General features: G+C 42.4%; 1 protein-coding gene across 6 annotated transcripts in view; it reads right to left on the bottom strand.

Moving 5' to 3' along the window:
• The window catches only part of LCP1 (lymphocyte cytosolic protein 1), a 104,831-nt gene that overhangs the window by 36,638 nt on the left and 55,287 nt on the right, over positions 1 to 12,906 (bottom strand). For all 6 annotated transcript variants that reach the window (XM_027557209.1, XM_027557210.1, XM_027557212.1 and 3 more), the window contains exons 2-5: positions 4,942 to 5,029; positions 3,665 to 3,828; positions 3,361 to 3,490; positions 795 to 927 (exon numbers count right to left, since the gene is read on the bottom strand). In XM_027557209.1, coding sequence (XP_027413010.1) covers positions 795 to 927; positions 3,361 to 3,490; positions 3,665 to 3,828; positions 4,942 to 5,005 — 491 coding nt within the window. In that variant the 5' untranslated portion in view covers positions 5,006 to 5,029. The remainder of the gene's footprint in view (positions 1 to 794; positions 928 to 3,360; positions 3,491 to 3,664; positions 3,829 to 4,941; positions 5,030 to 12,906) is intronic.

Raw genomic sequence — 12,906 nt, forward strand, 5'->3', positions numbered from 1 at the left:
GAGACGAGGCATTTCAAGCCTCCTCAATTACTCCACGTTTCACGATGTCAGAGAGGCTGCCAAAGCAACAGCCACAGCGGCTCTTTCAAAGACACCGTCCTGAACGGACCGACGGCGCTGAGAGGCCTCCCATGGAGAGGATACAGCCCTCCTCTTCCAGGCGCCCCCAGCATGTGAGCACCACTCAACAGTCCCTCTGCTTGAGGACTGGCGTCAGGTGCTTTGATCATCATGCTGCTGTTTCCTATTCAATTCTATGCACTCTCATGACGGGCCATGCTCAGATGAAGAAAAATGGCATAGAATCCAAAAGTAATTGCTATTGACCTTGTGTTCCTATGGCCCTGTGTTCACGTTTCTCTCTGATCTATGCCTCCTTCTCCTCCACCCGAGTGAGAGTAGTTTTATATTTCTCATTATTAGTTGCTTTAAAAAAAAAAAGTGTACCATTTTTAAGTCTTTATTGAATTTGTTACAGTATTGCCTCTACTTTATATTTTGGTTTTTTGGCTGAGAGGCCTGTGGGATTTTAGATCCCTGACCAGGGATTGAACCCCCACCCCCTGCGTTGGAAGCGGAAGTTCTAACTGCTGGACCACCAGGGAAGTCCCATAAATTGCTTTTGAAATCAGTTTGCTCTCCTGGACCTTCCACATGAAAATCCAGAAAAGCATCAGATCCAGCTTAGCATCAAAGGAAGTGAGCCTAAAAGGATCAACACAGTGATGGTGGGTATTCCAGAAAATTCTAGGGAAACTTTTGGAAGCCAAGAAGGGAGTGTTTTTTTTTTTTACCAAAGCACGATGCCATCTCCAACAGCACTGAAGAGATCATTGGTGTTAGGATCCATTGGGATGACGTGCCGACAATCGGGGTCATTTTCCAGGGCTTTGTTTATCCAGTTGACAAAGGCATACTTCTCTTCCTCTGCAAGTAAATGATTAAAGTGACTTATCTGCAAAGTGAAAATCTGGTACAAGCAAAATCATATACACACATGGCTCTTAGATTCTCATGCCCAGAAGAGACATTGTGAGGTTCATCAGGTCCATTATCCTATCATCTCACCTTTATTGATAATAAAAAATCTCAGATGATTTGGGAAATAGGCACAGAATCTCTTTTATGTCCAAGTCATAAAACATACATATAGTAAGCAAATTCAGAAGCTATAGATATGCAAATATATTTAGAAGTAAATGCAAAAATGAAGTGAAGTGAAGTGAAAATCACCCAGTTATGTTCAGTTCTTTGCAACTCCATGGACTATATCCCAACAGGCTCCTCTGTCCATGGAATTTCCCAGGCAAGAATACTGGAGTGGTTGCCATTTCCTACTCCCTGTGTAGGGAATCTTCCCAACCCAGGGATCAAACCCAGGTCTCCTGCATTGCAGGCAGACCCTTTGCTGTCTGAGCCACTATCTATTTTTATATATGTAAATACATAAATAATTAAATGTTTATGTGTATTTCTATACAATCTAAATATGAATACGGTCCAATGCTTACATGATAAAACTCAGGGTTCAGCCTCTCACCCTGCTGCTTTCAGCGTGGGGCGATCACAGGCCATCTTTGCAATGTCTCTGAGATTCTTTACACAATTACAGGCATCTCTGCTTTTCAAAAGTTCACTTGATGCCACCTTGTTTTTGCAAAAGAGCTACATCAGTACCTGTTTTTGCTCACCACGAGAAACCCGCAGGGGATTTTCGCTTTTTTGAAAACAGGTGAAAAGTAAAAATAGTGCTCAGTGTTTGTTTTGCAGAAGCAGTGGGTATCCCAGCAGGGAGAGGACTGCCGCCCAGCTCCTTTCTTGGGACTACACACAGCATCCCAGCATCAAGCCGCTATCGCTCTGAACTGAGTCTGTGAGCATCTGTCTCATCTCAATGTATTCCGTGCATCCATCAGCAAGATATGACCTAAGGTAACTGCTTCTTCACTTTGCGATGGCAGCCCACTCCAGCACTCTTGCCTGGAAAATCCCATGGACGGAGGAGCCTGGTGGGCTGCAGTCCATGGGGTCGCGAAGAGTCGGACACGACTGAGCACCTTCCCTTTCACTTTTCACTTTCATGCATTGGAGAAGGAAATGGCAACCCACTCCAGTGTTCTTGCCTGGAGAATCCCAGGAACGGGGGAGCCTGGTGGGCTGCCGTCTATGGGGTCGCACAGAGTCGGACACGACTGAAGAGACTTAGCAGCAGCAGCAACTGCTTCTTCACTTTGCACCACTTGGGTTTACAGAAGGTTTCATAGAAACACTGTACTTTCAGATAGTGGGGGAAAATTGTATGATGAAATTGCTATGAAATGAAATCACTTGTGATATGATATTTCTTTCGTATCAGTAAAGCTGCTAGAAATTTACTTTAGAAATTTTAATAAAGCTTCAAGTTATGCCTTATAGCCCAGCACTGTGTTTCCCAAATTGTGCATTACTGAAAGCAAGAATGTCCCTCAGAAGAATTCTGACTCACAACAGTTTGGGAAACAATGCATAGCATATTACTGTCTTGAAGATTTCACACAGCATATTATTGTCTTGAAGATTCCTATGCACATTTACAAAGCAAAAGCCTGTAAAATTTGCTATATTTAAAAATAAAAGACTGAACTTGGTCTTTGCCATTAAGAATGATACATAACCATGAGCTGATCTTTAAGATCAAACTGTGTTTTGAAGACCTCAGGAATTACTGGAATTATTGGATTACTGTACTGTTTGGGCTATTAGAAGTTTCCATGAAGGCTGATGGATGGCAGCCTTCAGAATAAATACACAATTTTCCTCCAAATCAATGAAAACACAATTTTTTTTTTGGACTGCTCAGCAAGAATTAAGAACCATCATGAATTTTGGAGGTAGAAGCCTTTTTGTTCAAAAGATTTTCAGAGGAGTTTTGGCAGCCTTTAATATGCTTTAAAAAAAATTTTTTTTTTAATTCACGTATTTATTTGGCTGCACCGAGTCTTAGTTGCGGCAGGTGGGATCTAGTTCCCTGACCAGGGATTGAACCCAGGGCCCCTGTATTAGGAGTGCAGAGTCTTAGCCACTGGACCACCAGGGAAGCCCCTGTAATGTACTTTTTAAATGCTGATGAAATTACTTGGCATTGGACCCTATCTAGAGCCAGAACTGTGGGCCCACTTATACACAGGAAGATAAGCAGTAGTTAATAAACTCAGGTTAACTTCTGTCTTTCTTTGCACCCTTTAGGTTTGAATGCTGAGTCTGGAATCTGTAACCACAAAAGATGTGGATCCTTTCGACATGGTTCGCTCTCCCCTTGTCCCCAGTTCACCCAACCGTCTCTCCACCTCTGCTTCCCGGCTCCCACGCTGGTACACCTACCTGAGTATGAGTGTTGAGTGCCAACACTAGACTGCTCGGAAGTGCCCCCGATCGCACAAATCCCTTCCTTCTTATTGATAGCTTTTCTAAAGGTCTTGGCAACCTCTGTGCTTTTCAAGCCATGAAAAACCTGCAAAAACATAATGTCTCTTTAGAAACCTAATCTGTGATGTAGAAAACCATAAAGGAAACAATAAGCTATGCTGAAGCAAGAAAGGTGAGACTGTATTTTGTATTCCTGGTATTTCTCAAATTGAACTTCCATGTTTCAAATGCATCTCCTTGGCTTCTGCATCCTACTCACCTTGATAAACTCATCAAAGCTGATCTTCCCATCCTGGTCCAGGTCACCTGTGGTCATCAGGTTTTCTGTAATTTCTCTCACCCGGTACCCAGGCAGAGGCAAGCAGGCAGCCTTGAACAAGTCATTCAGTTCACTGCAGCTGATGTACCCATTGCCATCGGTATCTGTAAGGCAAATGAGGAGCTGATGGCTCAGGGCAATTTGGGTCACAGCACAAAGAGAGGTGAGAGAAGGCCTGATGGGAGGACAGTGGTGGGGAGAAGGGGTCATTCGGGGGTTGTGAGCTGACCCCATGCAAAGTCAGAATCTCACAAGAGACCTCCTGCTATTATAAATGGGTGTTACCATCATTTCCAGCACCCAAGAGTCAAAATTTCAACAAAGAGGTTCTGCCAACAAGCTGAAGAGACTCTTACAGAAACAGATGGGAAAATAAATCACAGACTTGGAGCTACAGATTAAGAAAAAGTATTTGTTGTTGTTTAGTCATTAAGTTCAGAGAAGGAGATGGCACCCCACTCCAGTACTATTGCCTGAAAATCCCATGGACGGAGGAGCCTGGTGGGCTGCAGTCCATGAGGTCGCTAAGAGTCGGACACGACTCAGCGACTTCACTTTCACTTTTCACTTTCATGCACTGGAGAAGGAAATGGCAACCCACTCCAGTGTTCTTGCCTGGAGAATCCCAGGGATGGTGGAGCCTGGTGGGCTGCCATCTATGGGGTCGCACAGAGTCGGACACGACTGAAGCGACTTAGCAGCAGCAGCAGTCACTAAGTTATATATCTGACTCTACAGAGACCCCGTGGACTGTAGCCCACCAGGCTCCTCTGTCCATGGGATTCTCCAGGCAAGAATACTGGAGAGGGCTGCCAGTTCCTTCTCCAGGGGATCTTCCCGACCCAGGGATCAAACCCGAATCTCTTACTAGATGGTAGATGGATTCTTTACCACTGAGTCATCTGGGAAATAAGGAATACTATAAAAACAAAGGAAATTAAAAAAAAAAAAAAAAGACAAGCTATAAAAGCTGAGACTTAGTGGTCATTTCCAGGAAAAGCTACAGGTGAAAAAGGGCTCATATGCCATGTTTTGATAGAGAAAGAAGTAATTTTCTTGAAGAATAGCTTTCAAAAATATTTCCCTAGCTCCTGTAATCAATAGCACTGTATTCCTGCCCTTTCTACTATTTTGCTCATGTTACCAGTCATTGATTCTGTCCTGAAGCTACTAAAAAAGTAGAGAATTGTGTGACTTGAGGTATCAGGTTCACTCACCCACTTTGGCAAAAGCTTCTCTGAGCTCCAGCATTTCTTCCTCGGACACTGATCCTCTGGCCATTTTTTACTGCGTTAGGCAACAGTTCTGCAGAGAGGCGACAACACAGGAGTGACTGATATGCATCTTCTTAAGATACCACATCGAGAAGAAATTCTTATTTAGTAAGTAAAGAAATATTTCTTTGCACCCCTTATGACTTATAATTATCTTCCCAAAAGGTAAGAAACAGACTTTTTCTTATTTTATATTTTTCAAATTTTTTAACTTTTTACTTTATATTGGAGTTTAGCCAGTTAACAATGTTGTAATAGTTTCAGGTGGACAGCAAAGCAACTCAACTATACACACATATGAGTGAGTGAGGGAGAGTTGCTCAGTCATGTCTGACTCTTTGCGACCCCATGGACTGAAGCCCACCAGGCTCCTCTATCCATGGAATTCTCCAGGCAAGGATACTGGAGTGGGTTGCCATTCCCTTCTCCAGGGCATCTTCCCAACCCATTCTCCCCTAAAATCCCCTCCCATCCAGGCTGCCACATAACACTGAGCAGAGCTTCCTGTGCTCTACAGAAGGTCCTTGTTCATTATCAAAGAAATAGCCTTTGTCTTAACTGGACTCCACTTTTTGGTCCCCAGAGATTGTCCTCAACATGCAGAAAACTAAGATCATGGCATCCGGTCTCATCACTTCATGGCAAATAGACGGGGAAACAATGGAAACAGTAACAGACTTTATTTTGGGGGGCTCCAAAATCACTGCAGATGGTGATTGCAGCCATGAAATTAAAAGAGGCTTGCTCCCTGGAAGAAAAGCTATGACCAACCTAGACAGCATATTAAAAAGCAGAGACATTACTTTGTCAACAAAGGTCCGGCTAGTCAAAGCTATGATTTTTCCAGTAGTCATGTATGGATATGAGAGTTGGACTACAAGGAAAGCTGAGCGCAGAAGAATTGATGCTTTTGAACTGTGGTGTTGGAGAAGTCTCTTGAGAGTCCCTTAGACTACAAGGAGATCCAACTAGTCCATCCTAAAGGAGATCAGTCCTGGGTGTTCATTGGAAGGACTGATGTTGAAGCTGAAGCTCCAATACTTTGACACCTGATGCGAAGAGCTGACTCATTTGAAAAGACCCTGATGCTGGGAAAGATTGGGGGCGGGAGGAGAAGGGGACGACAGAGGATGAGATGGTTGGATGGCATCACCAACTAATGGACATGAGTCCATGAGTTTGAGTAAACTCCGGAAGTTGGTGATGGACAAGGAGGCCTGGCGTGCTGCAGTCCATGGGGTCGCAAAGAGTCAGACACGACTGAGCGACTGAACTGAACTGAACTGAAAGAAGGTCCACACTGTTTCTCTCCTCCCTGTGATCCAGGCTGCTCCTCACGTCAGGAGATGGAGCTGATTTCCTCTCCTTGAATCTAGGCTGACTCTGTGACTACTGTTAGTATTTAGAGGGCTGGAGAAAGCCATGTCTGGGCTGGAAACTTCTGCTTCCTGTGTTCGGGAATGCTCCCTCCTTCTGGGATGCTCATCCTTGGGATGGTCCCTCTTGGAAACCAGCTGCCATGCTCTGAGATGTCTAAGCCACAGGAAGAATGATAATTGGATGCTCTGGTTAATGGTCCCTGCTGAACTCCCAAGCAGCAGCCAGGATCAACTGCCAGCCAGCAGAGCGAGCCAGTTTGGACATTCCAGCGCATTTAAGCCCCTGGGTGATGAACACAGTCCCAGACAACATCACATGAAGCAGAACTGCCCAGAATTCTGATACCAAGAGAATTGAGAGATAGGTTTAAAACCCCGACATTTTGGAGTAGTTTGAAACACAGAAATATATGACTAAAACACAATTTTCACATAAATGTCATTTTTAGGGATATGGTTATGTTCATATTTCAAATGAATATGTTTGGCCAAGTCAACAGATAACTTCAAAGGCAAGATAACTTCAAAGGCAGTTATCAAATTTCTCTAAGTATTTTAGAAAAGAGGAAGGGAATCTGATTGTCTAAGAAGTCTAATGGGAATTTGAGGGACTTTTTAGGTATTCTCAGAAAGGCTAGTGTTGATTAAGAAACTTTGCTAGTACTGGAGTAATTTCCCTTTCCCTGCGCATGATTGCTGCCCTCTAGTGGGCAGAAAGAGAATGCAACAGAAAATGGATTTGTCTTTGGATGGAGGAGCCTGGTAGGCTGCAGTCCATGGGGTCACCTTATAAAAGTCGGACACAACTGAGAGACTTCACTTTCACTTTTCTCTTTCATGCACTGGAGAAGGAAATGGCAACCCACTCCAGTGTTCTTGCCTGGAGAATCCCAGGGATGTGGGAGCCTGGTGGGCTTCCGTCTATGGGGTCGCACAGAGTCGGACACGACTGAAGCGACTTAGCAGCAGTAGCAGCAGCAGTGTATTCTTGCCTGGAGAATTCCATGGATAGAGGAGCCTGGCAGGCTACAGTCCATGGGGTAGCAAAGAGTCGAAACGACTAAGGTACTAACACAGTAGCTAATTCACAGGCCCATGTTTCAAACAGGAGTTCCATTAAAGCTTACGGAATTTCCCAATGGGGAAGGGATAAGTGGGGTGAGAAGTGTTTCTATTTACATTTGGGGCATTTTAGTGAAGTTACTGACTTTAAAAAAATATTTAAAATTTGTGACAGAATGTTGTTTTAAATGGATTTCCTTTTTTATATTTGCACTTCATTTCTGCTGTACTTTTTCTCAGTGACAACGAACCACACAAGACAGTGAAGAGTTTTAACACAAAACTGTTGGCTAAAAAAAATGCATTATGCTCAATTTTGCAAATACACATCCCGTATTCACCAACTCACTATACCGCCTCATACATTTATCCCATGTATTAATAGTTTCAAACTTTCATTTTCCTAAGCAATCCTCTGTGAACAGAATCCTTACATGTAAACAACAGTAACAAAAATAACTCTGGGGAGGGATAAATTAAGAGTATGGGATTAACAGATACACAGTCCTATATATAAAATACACACACAACAAGGATTTACTGAATAGCACAGGAAACTATATTTGATACCTTGCAATAACCGAAAATGCAAAAGAATCTGAAAAAGAACAGACATTTATAAAGGAATCATTGTGCTGTACACCTGAAACTAATATAATATTGTAAATTATTATATAAAATAAATATCATTAAAATATAAAATTAAACATAAAATAACTATTATATTAAAATATAATATTGTAAATCCAATCTAAAAAAAAAACAACTCTGAAAGACTTCGGTTGAAAAAAACCCAAATGCCCCCCCCCTCCACCTCCACTATCCCATCTTCTTGCCACCTTACACACTGGTGGGAACTCCAAAGAGCATGATTTTAAAACTGTGGAATTATATATATTGTTATTATTTTGATTCCTTTAAATTGTGGGATTTTATATATTGTTACTATTTCAATTTATATTGTTATTATTTCAATATATAATTTAAGTTATATATGGTTATTATTTCCATTTTTCAATATATATATAATTGTGGAATTATATATATTGCTATTATTTCAATCTTTTATTATCAAAAGTATCTATGGTATTTTTTTTTATGGTATTATTATTTACCTTATATCTAAAAAGGTATTGGCCCATTAGGTTCTCTGACAGAAGGCAGAAACCGTTGAGCGCTTAACTGTGTAAGGAAACGCAATCTCACCCATCACAATAACCTCAGAGCCCGGCAGCACCGGTTACCTGACTTTCTTGCTTTCACTTCTCTTCCTTCCTTTTGTGCTTGTCTGTTTCTCTGTCTCCCTCCCTCCCTCCCTTCCTTCCTTCTTTTCTTTCTTCCCTTGAGGTTTGTTGTTATTGTTAGTTTCCTTTTTAAAAATCAAGCCAGAAGACGTAGGAGACATGGGTTAGATCCCTGGGTCAGGAATATTCCAATATTCCCCCAGAGAAGGAAATGGCAACCCACTCCAGTATCCTTGCCTGGGAAATCCCAGGGACAGAGGAGCCTGGTGGGGTACAGTCCACGGGGCTGCAAAGAGTCAGACATGACTGAGCGCACACGCGGGTACCATGCACTTGTTCCAAACCCATTTGAGCCCAGGTACAAGGATAGACGCAAGCCTTAGACCGACACCCAACAAAATGTGATCGAGCATAAGAGTAATAAGCACGGGTGAAACAAAACAACGGCGAGGGACAGCCTTAATACTTCAAACACTGCACATTGTGAAAATCTAGTTCCAAGTTCTCTAGAGGTTAAAGGCGAAAAAGGAGCTATCACTTACACAATTCACTCTATTTATGTGAGAAAAGTCAGTTTTCTTAGGGCAGCGGAACTGAAGCCCGAGGGCAGTACCTTCACCCAAACTGGGTAAGAGGACATTCACGGGGTGTCCTGTGAATGCAAGTTCTGTGTTTCTTGTAATGTCCCACAGTGAAGACTGACGGCTTGGCTACACGCATTCGCACTTCATAGAGCAGGAATCAGAAGCTCAGAGAAGTTAAGATTCATCTCTCAGACCACAAAGCCGGGTAGAGTCTCCTCTCCTCTCCCATGCTGTCTGTTCAGGACGCTTTGCATCTCTCTTAGACGCTCATTTCATCCACCCATTCACTCATCCAGCAATAATTGAGTATGTATTGGGTTGGCCAAAAAATTCGTTCGGGTCTTTGCATTAGCTGCTGACCTTGAACAGACTTTTTTGCCAACCCAATATATAACATGTCTGGCCTATGCGAGATTAAAAAAAAAAATAAACTAGAATATGAAGTGTGTATCCAGGTGTTCTAGCTTAGGAAGTTTTTGCTTTCCTGTGTTAAGAAATTAAGGCTTCTGTTGGCAGATACCAGTGTGTAATTTTGCATACTTCACTAAATTCTTATGACTAATTTGGTTTGATTCTTCTTTGTACTCAATACCAATAAGAGAAGGCTCTCCTCCATTATATTTTAGCAAAGTCTTTGGTAAAGCCTGGCCCTTCGTGTTTTGGGGGTGTCTTATTTCTTGGTTCACAGATGTTCACAGGGTTACTAGATACATCAATTCACTTACAAATATTTATGAAAACCTACTACAAGGCAGGCACTGTTCTTCATTTGAGGTGAGTGTGCTGCCCTAGCTACTCTGAAAACATGAACCAATGTTAAAGATCAAGAGAATGAACGGGGTCTCTGAATCTAAACTTGGCCTATTCTTTGATAGAGGACTTTTAGATTTTAGAGCACGTGAGTGATTGGTGAGGAAGACGTGTAAAGAGGCGGGGAATGAGACTGCCTTTTAAGGATCAAGGGCAGGGTTGAGGAAAAAGCAAAGAATTACAGCGTTGGGTGACAAAGAACATCTAAAGATCAAGGTTCAGAGGACTTCCCTGGTGATCCAGGGGTTAAGACTCCACCTTCCAATGGAGGGGGTGTGGATTCCATCCCTGGTTGGGGAGCTCATATCCCATGTACCTTACAGCCAAAAAACCAAAACACAACATAGAAACAATATTATAGCAAACTCAATAAAGACTTTAAAAATGGTTCACATCAAAAAATAAAAAAATAAAGATCATGGTATAGTGGAAAAACAAAAAATACTTCAGCATGAAAATTGCAGGGCCCATTCAAATAAAAGATCTAGGGAAGGAAATAGGGTTATTTTAAAACCTTCTAAAAGATGTATATAAATGGGGAGGATTAACTCAGACAGAGGATCTCAGGGGAGGATCTCTCAGAGAGAAATCAGTCCTGAATATTCATTGGAAGGACTGATACTGAAGCTGAAACTCCAATACTTTGGCCACCTGATGCAAAGAACTGACTCATTTGAAAAGACCCTGATGCTGGGAAAGATTGAAGGCAGGAAGAAGGGGATGACAGAGGATGAGATTGTTGGATGGCATCACCGACTCAATGGACAAGAGTTTGAGTAAACTCCGGGAGTTGTTGATGGACTGGGAGGCCTAGCGTGCTGCAGTCCATGGGGTCCCAAAGAGTCGGACACGACTGAGTGACTGAACTGAACTGAACCAAGATGCCAAATAGTGAGACAGCCTTTCAGTGAAAAAAATTCAAAACCCTCCCTGGTGGCTTAGGTAAAGAATCTGCCTGCAATGCAGGAGACCGGGGTTCCATCTCTGGGTCAGGAAGATCTCCTGGAGAAGAAATGGCAACCCACTCCAGTATTCTTGCCTGGAGAATTCCATGGACACAGGAGCCTGGTGGGCTACAGTTCATGTTATGGGTCACAAAGAGTTGGACACAACTGAGCAACTAACACTTCCGCTTTTCAGTGATTTAAAAGCTAAAGGGAAAGAGAATAGATTGAATTCGTTTGAGAGGAGAAGCAGAGAAGTAGTCACCAAACTAAATTACTATGATACTGTTTGTTGTTTGTTGAGCCCAAACAGGAATAGATGTTGAGGGAGTATCTCTTTTACCATCAGAGTGAGCTGTAAATCCTGGAAACACAATCCAACTTGTATCATTTAGCACAACTCCCTCATTTTATAGAGAGACAGACTGAAGTTCCAATGAGATGAAGTGCTTTGCTTATAAGTCTTCAAAGCACTTCCCGGGTAGGGTCTGTAACAGAAAGAGCAGAGCAGCAGAAGGCAGGAGTGACCATTAATCGGGCCATTAAGATCCACAACTACAGAACAGACCCTTTAATTAAACAGCATTTCACAGAGCAGGGCAGGAAGAAGAGGTAATTAATGGAAAAATTTGCAGAGTGGACCATTTCTAAGAAGGACATGGCTGGGGTTACACTCATAAGGTACTTCACACAGTCTATTAATATGAAAAAAACATTTGCCCATGTTAATTCTTGTGTGTTTGATGGCTTGTGTTGTAATTATGTGAGTTAGTTTCATAAAGATAATTGACGAGGGTCTGTTTGTAAATTACTGGCACCCTATTGGCAGCTGACTCTAGAGAGGTCACTGCAGTAAGGAGACTGGCTGTGGTCATTTGGAAGCTCCCATGTGGAGCTTAGAGAGGTGGCTGAGGAAGGCGTGTCCCTTCCAGGGCGTGAACGAGCCCTTTCTCGCAGCTTCTGCAGTAAGTGGGGTCCTTTTAAATGATTGCATCATCTAACTATAACTTTGCCAAGAACCACTTTAAGGTCTTTTGAAAATCAGTGGTGAGTTCTGGAACCCCATTTCTGAACCACTGCCCAAATCATAAATCTAAGAAGACAAACCTCACATCATTCATCTAAGTCATGTCTGGCCGCTCATTTTTCTGCAAGCACTTAAATTTATTAAATCAATGATTACAGAATCCCAGGACATTTGGCCAAAGAACGAACCAGTCGTTCTTTTCAGAAGGTTATTTTTAAAGCCTCAGGAAAATCAAATTACCACTCCTACCCTCCTCTCCAAGCTTCAAAAGCCACAAAACCTGTTCCTTCTTTTAGGTCATCGAGTTCTAAGTCTCTGTTTAAAGGAGGCTGGTATTTTCCAGATGGGTAGTGAAAAAGAATTTCTCAGAATGACTTCTTACACTAAAAGCATCTCACTCAAGTTCCCTGAAATCTACATGTAGAAACTATTTGTAGGAGTTTATTACAGAACACAGTGCTGGAGAACTTACAGAAGGAAATGCATACTGTAAAATGAATGTTAAAATGGAAGCTGAATTTTCTCTGAGGAGTTTCCTAACTGACAATGAAAAGAAGCAGAAAGGCTGATAACACGTGATCTGTGCAGAGTGGAACGGCTACCTGGGCTCACGTCATTTTTGAAAGCAGGTAATGCTGTGTGGGTGGGTACTTTGATTCGATAGATTGATACCCAATTACATAACTGCTGGGATCAGAGTCCTATCTGTAACCTGGCATTACATTGCCAAGGGACTGTTTTGAATGTGCCCTACTTTTTCTGCAACTTGACACAGTGGGGAAAGTACAACAGGAAACTGGGGACCCAGGTTCCCAGCTTTCCCTCTGATTCAGTACGTATCCAGGAGAAAACTGTACA

The sequence above is a fragment of the Bos indicus x Bos taurus genome, chromosome 12 (assembly GCF_003369695.1).
Source record: "Bos indicus x Bos taurus breed Angus x Brahman F1 hybrid chromosome 12, Bos_hybrid_MaternalHap_v2.0, whole genome shotgun sequence".
NCBI classification, from domain to species: domain Eukaryota; kingdom Metazoa; phylum Chordata; class Mammalia; order Artiodactyla; family Bovidae; genus Bos; species Bos indicus x Bos taurus.